At 36.3% G+C, this 18,751-nt stretch overlaps 1 protein-coding gene and 1 non-coding gene across 2 annotated transcripts in view; one reads left to right on the top strand and one right to left on the bottom strand.

Moving 5' to 3' along the window:
• The window catches only part of Plcl1 (phospholipase C like 1 (inactive)), a 335,645-nt gene that overhangs the window by 284,959 nt on the left and 31,935 nt on the right, over positions 1-18,751 (top strand). Inside the window, exons 4-5 of the mRNA XM_076865800.2 lie at positions 11,247-11,322; positions 13,560-13,669. Of these exons, the coding sequence (XP_076721915.2) occupies positions 11,247-11,322; positions 13,560-13,669 (186 nt within the window). The remainder of the gene's footprint in view (positions 1-11,246; positions 11,323-13,559; positions 13,670-18,751) is intronic.
• Positions 15,784-15,890, bottom strand: LOC143407669 (U6 spliceosomal RNA). Its single transcript, XR_013092410.1, has one exon. It is a non-coding gene; the product is annotated as a U6 spliceosomal RNA (small nuclear RNA).

The raw sequence follows: 18,751 nt of genomic DNA, 5'->3' as shown, positions 1-18,751 counted from the left end.
CCTAGCCTCACTTCTCCATTAACTTAAGTCCAGCTTATGTCCTAACTTTTCTAAATACTCACCTTATTCAGAAAACATTCATTTTTGACTTTATGCAATACATGTGCAATATATACCATGTTAGTAGTTCTATCCAATTTAGAGATGAATAAACAGAGACAGATATCAGCACAACTAGCCATGATGTAAAGCAGGACACCTCTGGGACTTAAAAGAAATTGTAAAATGTGGTGGGAACACATATGGCCACTGGCAAAAATAACACTCTTTCTTTTTTTGTTTTGGTCTTTAGGGTTTTAATTAGTCAACTGAACAAACATGTTTTGAGTACTTGTTATGTGCAAGGCATTGTGCAAGGTGTTGGGGGAAAGAAATGATCCGAAGTAAATTTTCTGTTTTTGCGAAAAACGGGCAAGGAGCAGTGATATACAGTGTCCAGAGAGTGGCCAGATGATATTTTATGTCTGGAGCTGGAGTCTAAGGACCTTGAGTTCCATGGTAGACTTCACAGTGACTCACTTGCCTCACCGTACTTCCAAGAGGGTACTCAGCAGAATTTCATTTGCAAGAATTTTTAAAAGAAAGTTATCTGACCTTTGTATAATTATTTTCTTCAGATAGCTGAGTTTTATCTTTCTTAATGTTCTAACCTGCCCAATTTTTTCATAATTGAGAAGTATTTGCCTAACTTGTCTGATCTTTTTATAAATTAGTATAAAAACTTTGGGGTAGTTACTGTTTTAAATATATTATTCAGAGGTGGGGTGGTTTCAGGGAACTACCATTATAAAAATAAAGCCAAAGCATTCTCCAGGGGTGACTTCTGTGCTGAACTGTTTAACATTAACATAAAAGTTAAAACTTTACTATGGTAAGGGCAACAGATTGTCTGAAGATAAAAAGAAGTCAAAACAACCTAGAGAACATGAATCAAAGGCTAATCTTTTACTAGGTAAGTTGGGGTGTGATTTGTCAGTTGATTGTGCTAGCATGTGAAGGAATTTAGCAAAACAGAGTTAATTGCTATGTGGTCACCCTTGCAATAGACCTGATACCTGGCAGGTATCACAAGCTCAACATAATGGGTTAGATTAAATATATTCCTTATGCTAGTATTATTACCAGTATATATTCAGTCTCAGAATGGGTTAAAGTTGTAGGTATATCTATAGTTTCCTACTAGTTTTGCTTATTGAAATCAATTTGAGTAAAAATTAGATAAATCAAAGATATTTTTCTTTAATTATTCATTATGAAGCTTGTGTGGTGCTTTTTACTAGTTTGCATTTTAGAAAGTATGGTGCTTGTATAGTATTTAGGACTCAAAAAAAGAACCTCCCCTAGCATGTGCCCAACTAGAGCTGGTTATTGAAAAGTAAGACATGGCACTCTCTGTATTGAAACTCCCTTCACTCATAGGTACTGACCCATTTCTGTATGAGAGGAATTGTCAGCATCTTAGGGGTGACAGAATTTTCACTTGGTTTCAGGGTTCAAGGACACTGGATATCAGAGATACATCAATAAGCAAATATTTCAGACTGACTTCTTTGTGGAATGTATCCTCAAAGTTGACTTTGCCTTCCTGAATCTTCAAGTTCTTGCAAGTTCTTTAACTCTCAGTTAAAGGCCATAAGATAGTCAGATTAGCCTGAAGATTCTGAAGAAAGGGTCCTGAAAGCTCAGCTGCTTGGCAGTTTTTATGAATGAGCTGAATTGAAATGACATCTGGACCAAACAAACATTTCTAATGATTTCTCAAGATATAGCTGACAACTGTTTGGGAAACAACAACTGGAGGGTGTAAAAATGGTAAAATGATTCCTTCATGCAGAAAGAAGCTTACTGCAGTAGATCCCGTCACTATCATGAATGTAGAGACAAATGTCCTTTGGCTTACTCTGTGTGAGTTTTCTTGTCCTGTGCCCCATAATCTGGCATGGAAATGTGACATAGGGCAGTCTCAGGACAGAAGATGCTTCGTTGCAAACACCAAAGACAGTGGACTTGCAGTTAGCTTGCAAATGTTATGACTTTGTTTTTGTTTCACAGAAAGCTAACCATCTTGACAGGGTTGATTGCTTATAAACAAAATATGTCAATCTATTAATTATGTTTTTATCTGTTTCATTAAAAATATTTAAGGAACTAAAAAATTAAAGGAAATTGTCTCCATTCTAGTTAGCAAATATATAGGTAACAGCAATCTGATTTGCAAATGTACCAAGTTAAATAAAATTCAAGTCTTATTTTCAACAATGTGAGCAGATGAGCCACTGAAGAACCAATGAACCACAACGTAGTATTTTGGTTAGAAGAAAGATAAGAGATAGATGAATCTTTTATGGTCTTAAGAGAAAAAAGATGCTGGAGTAGATTAGCTTTGTACTGACTCACATATTCTCAATCAATAGCCTTTACAAGGTTCTTGACTCCTTCCTGGAAAAGTAGTGGAGGCACATTATGTACATTTATGATGGTTTCATACAAAGAATATTTAATGGTTTATATGTGTTCTGATTAGACTTGGAGGGAAAAGCAATCCCAGCACACAAAAAAATAAATAAATAAAAAAGAAAAAGAAAAAAAACATTTTCATGATGCTTTAGTTAATGGATGCTACTTTATTAACTGTTTATCACCAACTTGTACCTGTAATAGCAACTCTGCCCTTCAATGTAATACTGGTATCCCAGAAAAGCTTTAGATCTGCCCCTCAAAAATGTCTGGATTCTAGTCTAAATTACTTTTCTGGTTCTGTGGCTTTTGAGATTTTGGGCAAGTTAACTTTCAGCTCAGTTTTTTAATCTGTAAAATGGAATTGTCCATGACAGACTGTCCTTAAGCTGGCCTCTAAATAGAAAGTTCTATGGATCTAGGAATTTAGATATAATTCAGGAAAAAATTAGAATCTATAGAAGATTTTTGGTTCTGAAAGAATAAAAAAACTCTTTTTTTTTTCTCCCAATATTATTAGTTACATTGAGTCTACAATAATCCTAGGACACTGTTAAACTCCTTACTGGAAGAGCTGGAAGAACACTTTTTTTTAATACAAGTTAGACAATTTAATCCATATCTGAGTAAAAACATTACTGTCTCCCACATACCTCTGCTTAGGACACATTTAACACATAAAGTAATGCCAACCTTTATCTGGGTAAGACTCTGTTCTTTTAGATAAAGAGCCTGGCAAGGAAATGAGATCCATTAGGAGATATCCATGTGACAGAACCAAAGAGAAGCTCTTTGTGTTACAACAACAGGCAAAAGTGACTGAGAGCTTAGGCTGAGACATCAGATATGCTAATCAGTGCTTCCATAAGTATCAGAGAAATAGAAAGGAAATGAAACTCAAAACAACCATTTTTTTCCCTAACAACCAGATAAATTAATTACTTGGAAGGAAAGTTTGAAATTGTTGTCTTAAATTCAGTTTGGAATTATTGGTACATTTCAGCCATCTGTTTTATTTGTTTTCTCTATAATTATTAATAATTGAAAGTTGACTGTCAAAAATAATTTGAATAAAATGATCCTTCTTAATATAATGCAAGCAGTCATCATAAGGAAAATCAAATGCTCTAGTGAGAAAAGTTCATAAAGCAGTGATTTTAAATTCTGAGAATATTATGGATGAGGTGTTTTAGGGTATAATTTGGTCTTTTTATACTTTTATAACTACAAGACTTTAGGTTATCCTCTGAGGAATCTCAAAGGGAAGTTCCTTTGTTTTGAAGGTAAATTCATACTGGGCTATCTCTTTATGAAGTGATCTTCTAGACAATGGGAAAAAAAGAGAAATTTCTTATACTATGGGGTAACAAATACTTTCTTGAACTACAGGGTCTGTTGTGCGTTTTGGTCCTGAATTTATTTTACCTAGAATAAATAATGAAGTTTTAACATTTATCTTATTTTCTAAAATTTAGTATTGTATTTTCTTTTTAAAAAATATTTTTATTAGTTATTGATGGACCTTTATTTATTTATTTGCTTGTATGTGGTGCTGAGAATCGAACCCAGTGCCTCACACATGCTAGACAAGCACACTACTGCTAAGCCACAACCCCAGGCCTAGTATTGTATTTTCTATAGAGATAATCTCATTAGAAGGTTTATGCTTATCTTTCAGTAATCAATTTAAAAGGGAATTAAGGACTCATATTACATAAAAGTGAAGAGGACTTGGGAGAAAAAGAGTAGAGAAAGCTAGACACAAAAAGAGAGATCAAAGTTCAAAAAGGCAATAATAGGTTTGAGAAGTGATCAGTAATAAAATCTTTTGTTGTGCATATATATGTGGGTAGTAGATAGGAAGGAGAAATAAGTATCATGAAAGTAAACTAGAAAAAAGTGATTATATAAATGAATAGATCTGGGGAAACAGGTAAATAATATTGGGTCTTTTTCTACTAGAATTATAGTTTGCTCAGGAAGTGAGGATGTAGAGATAAAAAAGTAAGTAATACATTATAATTCATGATAGAAAATAAGGCATCCTGTGAATAGATCTTTAAAAAAAATAGAATGTTCTTAAAATTTGGAGGTGACAAGGGGAAGGAAGGGAAAATCAGGAAAGCAAGGGAGAAAGGTGAACTGAAGTAAGCTTTCAAGTCTGGTGTGGATTTTGACCAGGGGACATGTCTAGGGAAGTCTTCCCTTATAGAAAGAAATGTGTGGAAAGAGCAACCAGTAGGGTGCATTTAAGGAAGTATGATTCATCAGGCAACAGGGACTTAGGGGAATTGGGAAACCATAGGGGGGAAGGCTATTGAGGCAAATAGGCCTGGAGCACTGAGAGATGCAAACTCTGGAATGGAAAAATTTTACTTGTCAATAATCAAGGCAGAAAATGATAAAACCAAGAATTAACCGGCACTGTGCTTTTGTAAGATGATTTGCTGGAGATGGTATTTAGGAAGGAGTGAGGTGGGAAGGACCGGAACCTGACAGTGGCTGAGCAGGCATTTAAACTGATCTTTGCATGCTGCAAAGGGAGTTTTTTGAGAATTTGGAAATAGGAGATATTTGGCGGGGGTCCTGTGGGGGTAGGGGGAAGGAAAAATGAAATGGAACAGAAAAAATATTTTTAAAGGTGGCATTTGGCTACCTCTAGAAGGATAACTAGAATTTGAAAGGTAGGGATCTAAAGGTAGACCGGGAGTAGGAGTAAGGGCTTGAGTTGGGAGTGTTATGGGGAGGAAGGAAGGGATGGAGGGATGGAGGTGGTTCCATGGACAAGACTTGGTGATTGACAGCTGTGGGGGCTCACCTGCAGGAAAGATGCTGGCTGAGAGGATGTTCAGGTGTGAGTGTAGGGGACTAGACAAGAGAGGACACTGGCAGGGCTCATAATTATAGGTGTCTAGTAGCCTAGGCAGCTCTAGGGTTTTGTTCAAGTACCATATCAGGCTCTCAGTAAATAGCATACTCCAAAAGGATGATTAAAAGACTCAGATGGACTGTTTTTATAACAGTTGGGCCAGAATAGGGAATCAGCATTGGTGAACACCCAAGGGTTAGCAGGTGGTGAGCTGTCATCCCCAGGACTAAAAGGGGCTAGGTGGGTAACCTAACCGTTACTGGCCCTCAGATGTCTGCACCTGGGCCTGTCAGGAGCTGAGGCCTTGCAGAGAGGAAGTTCTCAAACCACAGCCCAGCAGGGAGCCACGGAGCAAGTCACTTTCCTGTACCCACTCTACTCCTGCCTTCTGCCTTTGATTCCTTGTTGGTGGTTCCATTGACTGATTGCCAATGGAAGCCTGTTTGATGCCACCCATAAAGAACAACCGTCCTCAAGACGGAGCACAATTGAGAGTGGATTTGGAGGGGGCAGGCAGAGTACTCAGCACAGCCAGCTTTTCAGTAAAAATATATTAAGAATATACTTACTCATAAACTATATGTATATACTAAAACACTGATATATACAAAGTAAAACCCATCAAGTAGAAACTGCCATGGTATTTTTAAATGTTTTCACTTACTTATAAGTAATAAAAATCTCTGTGCTCCTCCCATGTGATGGAACATACCAGATCTGAGGTCTGATCAAACTCACTGTTCTTACCTCACACGGTGGCTGAGGAAGAAGTCATGGTGGGTGTAGTGTAAGATGTCATTTGCACTTGTGTTGTTAACCTCACTTTGTTTTCAAGCACTCACATTGGAAAGGCTTAGTGTTTTTCAGAACAAGATAATGTAAGTGGTACTTGGCTTCCAGGCTGTAAGTTGGGGTACTCTAAAAGAAGCTAATATGAGTTCTGCTGTCAGCCCGTCTCCAGTGTGCAATTACCTTCTTTTCTCATTATGCCTCACTGGCCATATTAGAAACACATGGCCATGATTTAGCAAGGTGGCCAGGATTAATCTGCAAAGCTTCATTTCTTTTTAATTTTTACAGATAAAATAAATGTGAATTAAAGTCCTCATTGTCTCATCTCACACCCCAGTGAACCATGTTGTGCCCTCCCATTTTCTTCCCCAGGATAAAAACACCTCCCTGCCTTGGAAACCAATGTGGTAGAACATTGGAATCTAGGGATACAGGCCAGGGTTGGAGAAATTGGCTTTAAAATGTCATGATGCACGAGTGCAGAATATTTTTTAAAAAATTTTTTTTGTATTTGCTCTTTTTTGTTATATATGACAGTAGAATGTATTTTGATTTATAACACATATATGGAGTATAACTTCCTATTCGTGTGTTTGTACAGGATATGGAGTTACATGGTCATGTATTCATATATGAACATAGGAAAGTTATGTCCAATTCATTCTACTGTCTTTCCCATTCCTTCTCCCTTCCCCCGACTCCCCCTGTCTAGTTCAGTGAACCTCCACTCCTCCCTCCCCCCATTGTAAGTCAGTATCTGCATATCACAGAGAACATTTGGCCTTTAGTTTTTTGGAGGGGGATTGGGCTTGTTTGGGTGCAGAATATTTGATAGCTCTAGGAATGGATGAAATCATAGCAGAGAAGGGAAAGAGTAGAGAACTGAGGCCTGGTGGCTTGGAGGATTCCTACACGTGTGGATATAAAAAGGAAACAATACAGGAGACAGAGAAAGAGCAAAACAGTAAAAGAATTAGGGTCATAGAATTCCAGAAGGAAGAGTGGTCAGATGTTTTAACTGCTAAGCTGGAGAGAATGAGGACTGAGAATTGGCCAGGGAGCAACTGCTGATGAGACAAGGTTGAACTCTAAGAGTATTAGAGGAGCCCTGCGTGAAGTCAAGCAATGATCATGAGCTAATTTCTTAAGGAGGAGAGACCAGAACAATCACTTAAGGTGGATAAAATATTCTGCTATTGTTTGCCATTTTAAAAGTAAGAGATAATGTATTCAGAAGGGAAGAAGCAAGGGGAGAAATTGCAGATGAAGGAAAGAGAGAATCATTTAGAATGGGATTCCAGGAGAAGCAAGGGAGGTGGGATTGAAAGGCTAGATAGTAGATTGGCTGTGGTAAAGAGCTAACCTCCTTCTCCTGTTGGTACCAAGAAGCTGTGGCCTTTGGGGCTACAGGAAGTATATTCCTTTTGTAGTTGACACCAAGGAGATACTTAGTTAAATACTGCAAAGAAAACAAACTGGTCACCAATCAGTAGGTAAAGGGCTTTTTACTAGAGAATGGTGTCATGTTTTCTCTTCTGAGAGAAAAACCGAAAGAAATGAATATAAGCTTAGTCAATATGTTATCCAAGGAAATTACCAATTATTCTTTTAAAGATTTTTTAAAGACAGATTTGAGTCTGATTGAAATGAATTGGTTATGTGTATGTCCTCGCATTTGTTCCAAAGGGCTGGACCATGTGTCTTTGGAATTCCACATTTCAGATTCAAAAGGCTGCTTGTGTGGTGTGTGCAAGACTGTGCACCCTCAAGTGGGCATGGCAAGGCCAGGCAAAATCCAAAGGTGGCATTTTAAAATAAAAATAGTTTGGATGCCAGGAAACTGGGATTTTTTAAAATTCTAATTTGTTATATATGACAAAAAATGCATTACAATTTATATTACACATATAGAGCTTAATTTTTCATATCTCTGGTTGTTCACAAAGTAGAGTCACATTATTCATGTCTTCATACATGTACTTAGGGTAATAATGTCCATCTAATTCCACCATTTCTATCCCTATGCCCCCCCCGTCCCCTTTGCCCTATCTAAAGTTTCTACATTACTCCCATGCTCCCCCAACCCTATAATGAATTAGCATCTTTATATCAGAGAAAATGTTCGGCATTTGTTTTTTTGGGATTGGCTTACTTCACTTAGCATTATATTCTCCAGCTCCATCCATTTACCTGCAAATGCCATGATTTTATTCTCTTTTAATGCTGAGTAATATTCTATTGTGTGTTCATTCATATATATTATATATATATATATATATATATATATATATATATATATAATATATATTTTTTTTTTTTATATATAATCACATTTTCTTTATCCATTCATCTACTGAAGGGCATCTAGGTGGGTTCCACAGTTTAGCTATTGTGAATTGTGCTGCTATGACCATTGATGTGGCTGTGTCTGTAGTATGCTGTTTTAAGTCCTTTGAGTATAGACCGAGGAGTAGGATATAGCTGGGTCAAATGGTGATTCCATTCATAGTTTTCCAAGGAATCTCCATACTGCTTTCCATATTGGCTACAGCAATTTGCAGTCCCACCAGCAGTGAATGAATGTGCCTTTTCCCCTACATCCTCATCAACACTTATTGTTTTTATTCTTAATAACTGCCATTCTGACTAAAGTGAGATGAAATCTTAGTTTTGATTTGCATTTCTTTAATTGCTGGAGATGTGAAGTTTTTTTCATATATTTGTTGACTGATTGTATATCATCTTCTGAGAAGTGTGTGTTCAGTTCCTTGGTCTACTTATTGATTGGACTATCTATTTATTTGTTTTATTTATTTGGTGTTAAGATTTTTGAGTTCTTTATATATCCTAGAGTTTAGTGCTCTATCTGATGTGTGTGGTAAACTATACTACAGAGCAATAGTAACAAAAACAGCATGATATTGGCATCAAAATAGACTTATAGACCAATGGTACAGAATAGAGGACACAGAGACAAACCCACATAATTACAGTTATCTTATATTAGACAAAGGTGCCAAAAACATACATTGGAGAAAAGATAGCCTCTTCAACAAATGGTGCTGGGAAAACTGGAAATCCAAATGCAACAAAGTGAAATTAAACCCATATCTCTCACCATGCGCAAAACTCAACTCAAAGTGGATCAAGGACCTAGGAATTAAATTAGAGACAGTGTCCGTAATAGAAGAAAAATTAGGCCCAAATCTCCATCATGTTGGATTAGGCCCCGACTTCCTTAATAAGACTCCTATAATCCTGAGGAGAGATGTCAGGCTTATAAAAATAAAAGAGAATCTTTTCTAAAAAAAAAAAAAAAAAAAAAAAAAAAAAAAAAAAGACTTCTATAGTGCAAGAATTAAAATTAAGTCTCAATAAGTGGGATGGATTCAAACTAAAAAGCTTCTTCTCAGCAAAAGAAACAATCAGTGAGGTGAATAGAGGAAGCTGGGATTCTAATTCCAGCTTCAGCACTAATTAATTCTATTTATCTTGACATGACTTTTAACCTTAGTTTCTTTTCTATAAAACACAGGAAGTGATTATGATTTTTAAGAGTCCTTTATCCTTAAAATCCAGATTTAAAAAATGTATAATTGTGATAGGCTTCTGTTAGTATAACAAAAACTTGAGACAATCACGGTTTTAAAGGTTCCAGTCCATTCTTAGGTGGGCCCAGTGCTTTCAGACCTCTGGAGGGGGTGCATGAAAGGAATAAAACCTATGTTGACTCTAGGGATAAAGCCTTTAACACACAGTTTTCTGAGGGACATTTTAGATCCAAACTATGGCAGCAATATATTTGATTTATGTAAACTTACAGAATTTTTCTGTTTCTTATTAATATTTCTCTTGTGTGAATTTCCTGAAAACCTTTGTCGGCTATTTAGCTAATCTAAACATCTGATAACTTCTAAAAATAAAAATCTATTCACATGATGTTCCATGTGTAGATGTTGAAAAAAATTGAATCAGTTTGACTTCATATTAAATTTTCCTCTGTCCTTAAATTCCTTTCACTTAGAAGCTACAATAACTCAGGCTACTGTTGACCATTTGATAAATTGTTGTTCACAAGTGTCCTACTTTCTCTTGGGAGCTGAAAGAATTAATGCAGATTAAAAGTTTTGTGCAGTCTAGACCTTTACTGGTATCTAGCTTTACAGTGTTCATAGTCAAACAAGTCATTGTTTTTGGCAGAGAATACAAGTAATATGACTCATGGAATTTTGTTTCTTTACATTGTTTCTCATAATCTTATATTCATTCATTTAAATAGACTTTATCTGTTGGACCATGAGTTTCATGGAGGTAGAAACATATATCTTTTGCTCCTTAGTGCACTGTACCCCTGAGCCCACCATGGCTGCTCAATAGATATTTATTAAATGGATATATGATATGATTTTGCTTCTCATCTTCACACACAGATTCTTCTGTTCTTTGCTAGCAGAACAGTTGTTTTATTTTCCCTATACCAAGAAGTATTTATTATATAAAATGCCTTAGACATGTTGCTTTCTAACCCAAAATAGAGGGCAAAGACAACCATTTCAGTGTTATTGTCTACAAGCTCTAATGAGCTCCTCACTCTGAAATCTGACCCATTCCTCATTCTTACTACAGAACCGCACTAGAGAGAGAACCAGAACTCCCGTCTTTGGGCAATCCAAATCTAAGTTGGCAGCTTCAATAATGCATCCTGAAATCCTATAGTTTATCACTAGGTGATTCTGTATTTTGGTTCTTGTGCTATTGTCTCAATGCCACTTGCCTTGATGTTGTAGTAACCTTTGAGGCAAGCCAGTGGTATCAGAGACATTCATGAATATGACCTGGTACTTAAAGAATGTATATACATTTATTCAACAATCACTTACTTAGCACTCCCTGTGTGCTTGGCATTTATACAACTGGATCAATTGTAAGAAGGGTGACTACAGCCTCAAAATTAGAATGGACAGGGGCTAGGACAGAAATTTTCCTTCTGTCTCCCATCTCTTGTGGTTGAAGTCATGTCCCTGTTACTGGATGTTATCTCACAGGTGTCTCTGTATGTCACCTTCTCAATGAACCAGTTTAAGGATTTCTGACAACCATTTTTTTGTTGTTGTCTATTTTGTGACAGATGATTCAAGAGAGCCGGTTTCTCATAGAAATGGCAGACACAGTCCATGAAAAGATTATACAGTGTCAGAAAGCAGGTAATTTTTTAATATTTGTTTTAAGCACCATAATGATAATTCTTTGCAGAATTTTTTGAAAAGTTTCTGTCCTTCCTCTTAAAATTTAAATATTTTATTTCATTGTTTAATTACAAGTTAAATTTTAAGTTTTTGTTTACTACAGAAGAAATCTGGATGGTTGTATTTGTGTACTTGGGGGTGGTGGTGTCTGAAAATATCTAGAGACAAGGATTTCTAAGTCTACTTTTGTGATTTGGAAGTCTAATAAAATCTATTACTAGTGGTATGGGAGGAAGGGTTCAATGAGACCCCTTCAAGCCCACTTTATTTTTGTGATTTGATTAACTATTAATCTTCTAGGGCATTTGCCCCATTTCCCAGTCCTCATTTTAGACTTATTTTTTTTCTTTAGGGATGGGAGGGGTCACACGTCTGTGAGCATACACCTCTATTTATGTTCATCTTCATCCGCACTCCTGTGCTTTTATTTCTTGGATCCATGTGCTCCTCTCACCACAGACACAATAATGGTTATGGTAAAGAAATTGACAACAGAGACAGTTGCTTTATAAATATGCATATGATATGCTAAGCACATACACTATCTTACTTAGTCCTCTTAACTCTTCAATGTAGTCCTCATCTCCAACTTACAGATGAGGCACCTGAGATTCTGGGAGACTGAGTGAATGATCCAAGATCTTATATCAACATGGTGGAGCTGACCTTTAAAAATGGTTCTCTTCACTGACTGACCAGCAAGCTGAGATGTTTCAGTTAACAGTAAATGCAAAAACAGTATCCAATACTTATATGATGCCAACACTCTCTGAGAGCTATTTATGTATTGACCTATTTATCTTCACCACAATCCTGAGATAAACCCTCTTGTCACTGTCTCACCAGTGAAGAAATTGAAGCCCAATGAGTTTCAGGAACTTGCTCAGACCCACACAGTCAGTAAGTGGAGCCAGAATGTCAGCCCCAGCTCCATGTTCATACTCTTTGTGATATCAGCACACAGGAAAGTTACTGTTGTTTCAGGCTACATTAATAAAAGTATGTAGAACCAGAAGAATGTTGAAAATCCCTACCTAGTGTGGGCTCTTCAAGTCTATTCTGAGTACAGTGTCCACTGCTGGATACAGGAGTGTCTACACTGTTCAATTCTGGGAAGCCAGGCAGTGCAGTGGTTCTGCCTGGATGCTGTCCTTAAAAAGGAATCATAAGTGAGCTTAAATGTGTTAGAACACATTCTGTTGAGGACAGAATTCAAGGTTCCCCCTGCCTGCCAACATTTCTTCAAGTATCTAAAGAGCTGCACTATGGAAAGATATTAGAAATTGTTGGTCTGGGTTTAGCTAGTAATGAGGAGTTCCAGGGAAGAAGATTTTGGCTTGGTCAATATCAGACCCAGTTCTCCAAAGATGGAACAAGCTGTCCATGAGAGAATGGGATTCCTATCTCTGAGGTGCTAAGACAAAAACTATAGAAACAGATGATGGTGATGTTTTTCATAGTATTCAATTTTTTTATGTTAATTGACTTGGATTATTAAAATGAAGTTAAGCTGGTAAAACAATTTTTGTTTTTTAAAATTAGTACTAAAAAATTTAAAAATTAATAAAATCAATAAAAAATTAGTACTAAGTCAATTTTTACTAATACTACTTTAATCAGTTATGCTAATTTTACCAGAATGGTATTCAAATTTGACCAAATGGTAGAACTGAAATACTTTAAGGCTATTCCCAAATCTGAAACACTTGGGTGATTCCAGGAATGCTATTTTTAAGAATATCTTTTTAGTTTTAGTTGATATTTATTTACTAATTACTGATTATTATTCACATGGGTCCTAGGGCCTGCTTTGAAGACACAGGGCTGGCTTATAAAGAAAAGGAAGATAGAGGCCCCTCACATACAGCTGCATCACACCCTTCCACACAAAAGCACTCCACAAAATGAATGGAACCTATTGGAAGAATTTCTGCTTAATTTCTTATGTCTTCATCAATGGTTCCTGGCTGTTTGAAATGTAATTTAGCCTGTATTGATTATTGATAGTCCCCTGCCCCATGGACAGTCATTTGGTGGGATGAATACATAGGAAGGAGAATTCAGTTTAGAGATTTAGAAATTCTGAGAGGACAGAGATGTGAAATTATATTTTACTGATATTATTTTTTATGCTGAGATGCTCATTTTTTTCTGAATTTGCACTATAATTTCCTATCCACTCTTTTTTCCCCAAGGGATGGAGTTCCATGAAGAACTTCATAACCTGGGGGCAAAGGAAGGACTGAAAGGAAGAAAACTCAACAAGGCCACTGAGAGCTTTGCTTGGAACATCACGGTACTAAAGGTAGATGAAACACCCTGCTGCCTACTTTGCCTTTATTTCCCTCCTCCTCTCTGCAAGGTGAAGAGATGCATCAGTGGTTAAACATGGTGATTTGCATTGTAAAGTAATGTGTGGCCTGATGGTCAAGTTCATGCTCTAAGACATGTAGAGATGCATCCTGAGATGGATCTGCTTTTTGCCTTAATAGGGCAATGAGATAGAGGACAGCATGTGTGTGAAACCTAATTCCTTGCCTGGTGGTGGTGGTGGTGATAGTGTGTGTATGTGTGTGTGTGTGTGTGTGTGTGTGTGTGTGTGTGTTTACTCAAATACTTCTGTTCAAGTCCATATGACTGTTCTTGTTTGTGGAAAGAATAATGCCAAGTGCTGGGAAGGTTCCAACAAAAGTGATTTGGAAGAGACTGGCACTGCAGAATATCTGTAGCCATTCAGGATTTTTATTTTAAGGACAATCCCTATAAATACATTGTTTTTTCAAGTAGTTTTGAGATAGTTTCTTGAGATTACAATTTGTTCTTTCCTGCAAATTAATTTCAGAATTTTTAAGTTAAGATAACACTTTTTATGTTTTCTTACATGAAAGGAGAAACAATTTAGGTAGTCAGAATTATGTATTCTTGGCAAAGTGATGGGAGAGAAACAACCACAAACAAAATTAATAATTGCTGACATGTAAAGAATACTTGTTATGTGTCAAGTGATATTTTATGAGATTAATATGAATTAACAGTTTAATACAACAATGCCTTATTCTTGTTATTCTCATTTTACAGGTAAGAAAATGGAGGTATTGAGAGGTCATATATATTACCCAAAGTCATTCAGCTAGTAAATGATGGAGCTGGGTTTTAAACTTAGGCAGCCTGGCTCCAGATTATATATGGGCATAAATTACAAATCTCCTATATCATATGTATATATATATATATATCTTAAAAATTAAGACCACGTGTATTTGTTAAACTCCTGCTGTGTTCTAGTCTCTATGGTAGGCACTTGGGATATATGGAGAACAAAAGAGGTGCAGACTCTGACCTCATGAAGTTAACAGTCTCAGGGCCTGGGGAAAGATAGGCATTATTTGCTCAAGGGGAAGGGATGAGCTAGGGCTTTAGTATGAAAAGAGCAGCTTAGTATGACCCTAGAGTATTACATGGCAACGTGAATCTGATACAGAAAACTTTCTGTTCAGCAGATATTTATTTGGGCTTTTTAATGCACCAATCACTAAGAAATGTGTTAGGGATATAAGTCTGAAGAATATTACTTGGGCCTTCAGGACTAGCATGCAAGGGGAGAGAGACTAATAATGGCCATTAACTAATCAGCACTTACTATGTGGCCAGAATTCAAGGCCAGGCATTTTATATACATTTCCCTTTTCTTCCTTGCAGCATGGTGTGACCTTGCAGCATGGTGTGACCTTGCAGCAATGCATGCTGACCCTGATATGACCCTCCTCATCTCACAAAGGAGAACATTGAGGCTTAGGGAAATTTAAGCTTCTTGCTTGGAGTTGCACAGTTAGTAAATGGCAGAGCTGAGATTTGTAATTCATGCCCATGGTTACAGCCACAATCCTGTGGTTACCCTCTAAAAGAATGCACTTGTCTATACAGTTAGTACAGAGATGAGTCAGGTTCTGAGTGTGGATTCCTTGATGCAATGAGACTTTAGCCAAGGAGTGTGCTGTCTCTGAACATGGCAAAAGTACCTATATTCTGGATTGTATGAGAAAGTAAATGAGATAACACATACAAAAAATCTAAGTCAGCGCACAGAACTAGACAGTATATATATTTGCTGTTACTTTTTGTTTTTCTGGTAAGGAAGATGATTGCAGGAAGAAGATTTTTGTTGTCATGATTGTATCTTTCTTAACTTCTGACTTAATTCCATTTAGTGTTTTCTGAGGTTTGTATGTATGTTTGGTTTAGTGACAGGAGCTGATTGCTTGCTGTGGCTGAGCAAATGCTGTATAAATCATTCTAAGATCTTTTAAAAAAAATCTGTTACTGTAGCTCATAAGCTAGCTAGCTGCTAGTTTATCAGTTTGAGCATGAGAAACTTAAGCAAAAGTAGTGGACTTTTCCAAACTTTAAAAATTTCATTGGAAATATATAAAATGCTTCACAAATTTGTGTGTCATCCTTGTGCAGGGGCCATGCTAATCTTATCCATATCATTCCAATTTTAGTATATGTGCTGCCGAAGCAAGCACTGGAAATATTTCAGTACCTCCCCTACCATAGAATTCAGTGAGCCTGTTTAATCAGGTATCTTTTTGCTAAGAGCTGGATAGATGACTTCCTAAGAATTTGAATTATTAGCTAAGAGAAAGGAGATTGGGCTTAGCTGGAGACTTTATTCTAGTGATGCTGCTCTGAGGAGACAGCTTCCTCTGCAAAACTCTTCCTTTGCTACTTCTTCTACATCTGGAGTACTTACTTGGCTCCTGCTTGGTTCTGCAGCCTTGCTACTGACTTTCAGAGCTCCTAAAGTCTTTTAACAAATCCCCCCATCCCTCGGTCTCTTTAAATTTTCTACAATTAACTTACTGGGTTTAATTAGTTAAATTAGGAATAACCATCCTGATTATTCATCAAGTTAGGACATGGCATAGATTAGGGAGACATGGCAGGTCTTACCTGCAAAATTCCTCATTGTCCACCGTAAAAGTTTTCTCATACATGATTAGGACAAATATTCTCCACTATCTAGTAGAAAGGAAGGATAATTTACCAATGCTAGTTAATTTGTGGGTTTATATTTCTAAAAATATATAATCCTAGTGTAATTTCCAACAAGTAAGGGAAGAGCTAGAAAAACAAGAAATATGCCCTCAGTGAAATGTGTGTTGGCAGCATGGAGGGGTAGAAACAGGCACTGGTTTGAGAGCAAATTGAACTGAGACTAAAAAATAAATTCTTAAGCTTATGTTTTCTGTAGTACAGTATTATAGTAATATAATGCCATGCAATGATTAGAAAGATGGAGAAAAATTTGCAGAAAGAAAAATAAATCACTCTACAATGTAATGAATAAATTATAATTACGGTGTTCAAATTTTCCTAGGGCTTAGTTCTTAGAATCTAGCAAAGAGGCTGAAATCAAGATGACCCTGAAAGCTCTTATACATGTTTTTAAAAATTTATAACTGGCACCACATGTGAGTACAGAATAGAGATTTGCTTAGCAGATCTTTTTTACTTCCCTACTCTTTTTCCATACATAGATATCCAATTGTAACTCCTTTTCTTTCTTTTTTACAAAACTGAACTCGGTAAATAGCTTCCATTTCCACTTGGGATGATATGATGAAGCATGTCTCAATGACTGAATCCTCAGTACCTTTCCATGTAAATCATTGGACTAAGATAATTCCACCCATTTTCACCCCCACATGGTAACAGTCCTTTCTGTCTTTTCTCTTTGTTGTCCTTCAGGTGGAAGTTTGTGTTTTTGTCTCTTTGTGCTACTATAACAAAATACCTGAGATTAGGTGATTTATAAACAGGAATTTATTTCTCATAATTATGGAGGTGGTGAAATCTGCTTCCAGTATGGTACCTTGTTACTGTGTCTTCTGGAGGGGATGAATGCTGTGTCACATGTCAGAAGGGAACAAAAAGACAAAAGCTAGCTAATTCCCTCAACCCTTTTTATGGGATTCTAATTCCATCCATGAAGGTCAAGTCCATATAGCCTAATCACCTTCTAAAGGCCCTACCTCTTAATACAGTTTCATTGGGAATTAAGTTTTGACATGAAATTTGGAGGAGCACAAATGTTCCAACCATAGCACTTTCATTATGAACATGATATTAAAATATCACAATGGGAAATTTTCCTGTTTTCTATGTTCCTGTTTGGGGCTTCCAATAAAGAAATACTATAACTTCACTTACCTAGCCAACACATTATTAAACAGTCAAATTGTTTTTAATTTGGAACCATTTCACTCATGAGAGTGAATCTCTTGCAAAATATATGAATTTATACTATTTTAATGATAGAAACACTATGCTATGAAATAGAATTGATTTAAGACCTTGGACTCAATCCAGAGTGATCTGACTCTTTAAGTACAAAAAGAACTTCATTTTAAGATTGTTACAGCAATAAAATTGAAATGAGAAAGAATATGAAAGTAGAATCTGAGTGAGCTTGCCTAATATGTATTTTTCTAACTTGACCTATTGGCTATTGTAAGAAACTAAATTCCATTATCTTTACATTCTAAAAAAAAAAAATTTATGAGGAAATCAATTTTAGCAGGCTGGAGAAGTATCAAGTAGAGGTATCTCAAAGTAATGAAGAAATAAAATTAGCAAGCATTTTATTATAAAGGGAAAAACTATGAATAGGTGATCACTGGAGATAAAGAAGAAATAAAAGGACTAAGAAGTGACAACCTTCTGATTCATGAATTTTATTGATCACTAGTTGAATGACATGTAGTAAATAAAAAGTGAATAAAACTATTACTATGTCAATGGCTACTCCTATTAAATATATATTGGTATTTTCCTTGGATGGATTTCCAGCTTATAATTTAATGCATTCCAGTGTTGCCATAAAACTGGACCACTTTTATAGATTTATGTTCAAAAGATATGACTAATCTTTTCCACCCAACTTTTTGGCTTTTTATCACTGTGTAAGTCTGTCCTGCTACTTGTAACTTAATAGTATTTTCATTTTCCATTGGAATAACAGGGGATAAACCTTTTCACTTCACTTCCTTGGATACTTGTGTTCGTAACCCAGACAGATGCACTCACTGAACCCCCAAATTTCAGGCCCTAATAGTTCCCCAGAGTTATATAAGGAAATTACATGGATTTCACCATAGTAATGTACTTTTTAACAAATCTAAAAAGTACATGTGAAGAATCTGCAATTGTTGAGAGATCAGAGAGGAAAGGAAACAAGATGATGGTCTATCAGGAAGAGGAATATGAAGGGAAGTATCTACCCGCTCTGAGCGATCAGTGAGGGAGAATGGGCCTACTCTCAACTGAATGGCAAGAGATATTTTAAATCATTCCATTAGATGCTGAGCCAAAGTCTTCTGGCAGC

Source organism: Callospermophilus lateralis, chromosome 9 (assembly GCF_048772815.1).
Source record: "Callospermophilus lateralis isolate mCalLat2 chromosome 9, mCalLat2.hap1, whole genome shotgun sequence".
Taxonomy (NCBI): domain Eukaryota; kingdom Metazoa; phylum Chordata; class Mammalia; order Rodentia; family Sciuridae; genus Callospermophilus; species Callospermophilus lateralis.
Note: the sequence above shows the minus strand (reverse complement) of the source record. Positions and strands in the feature narration are given on the sequence as shown.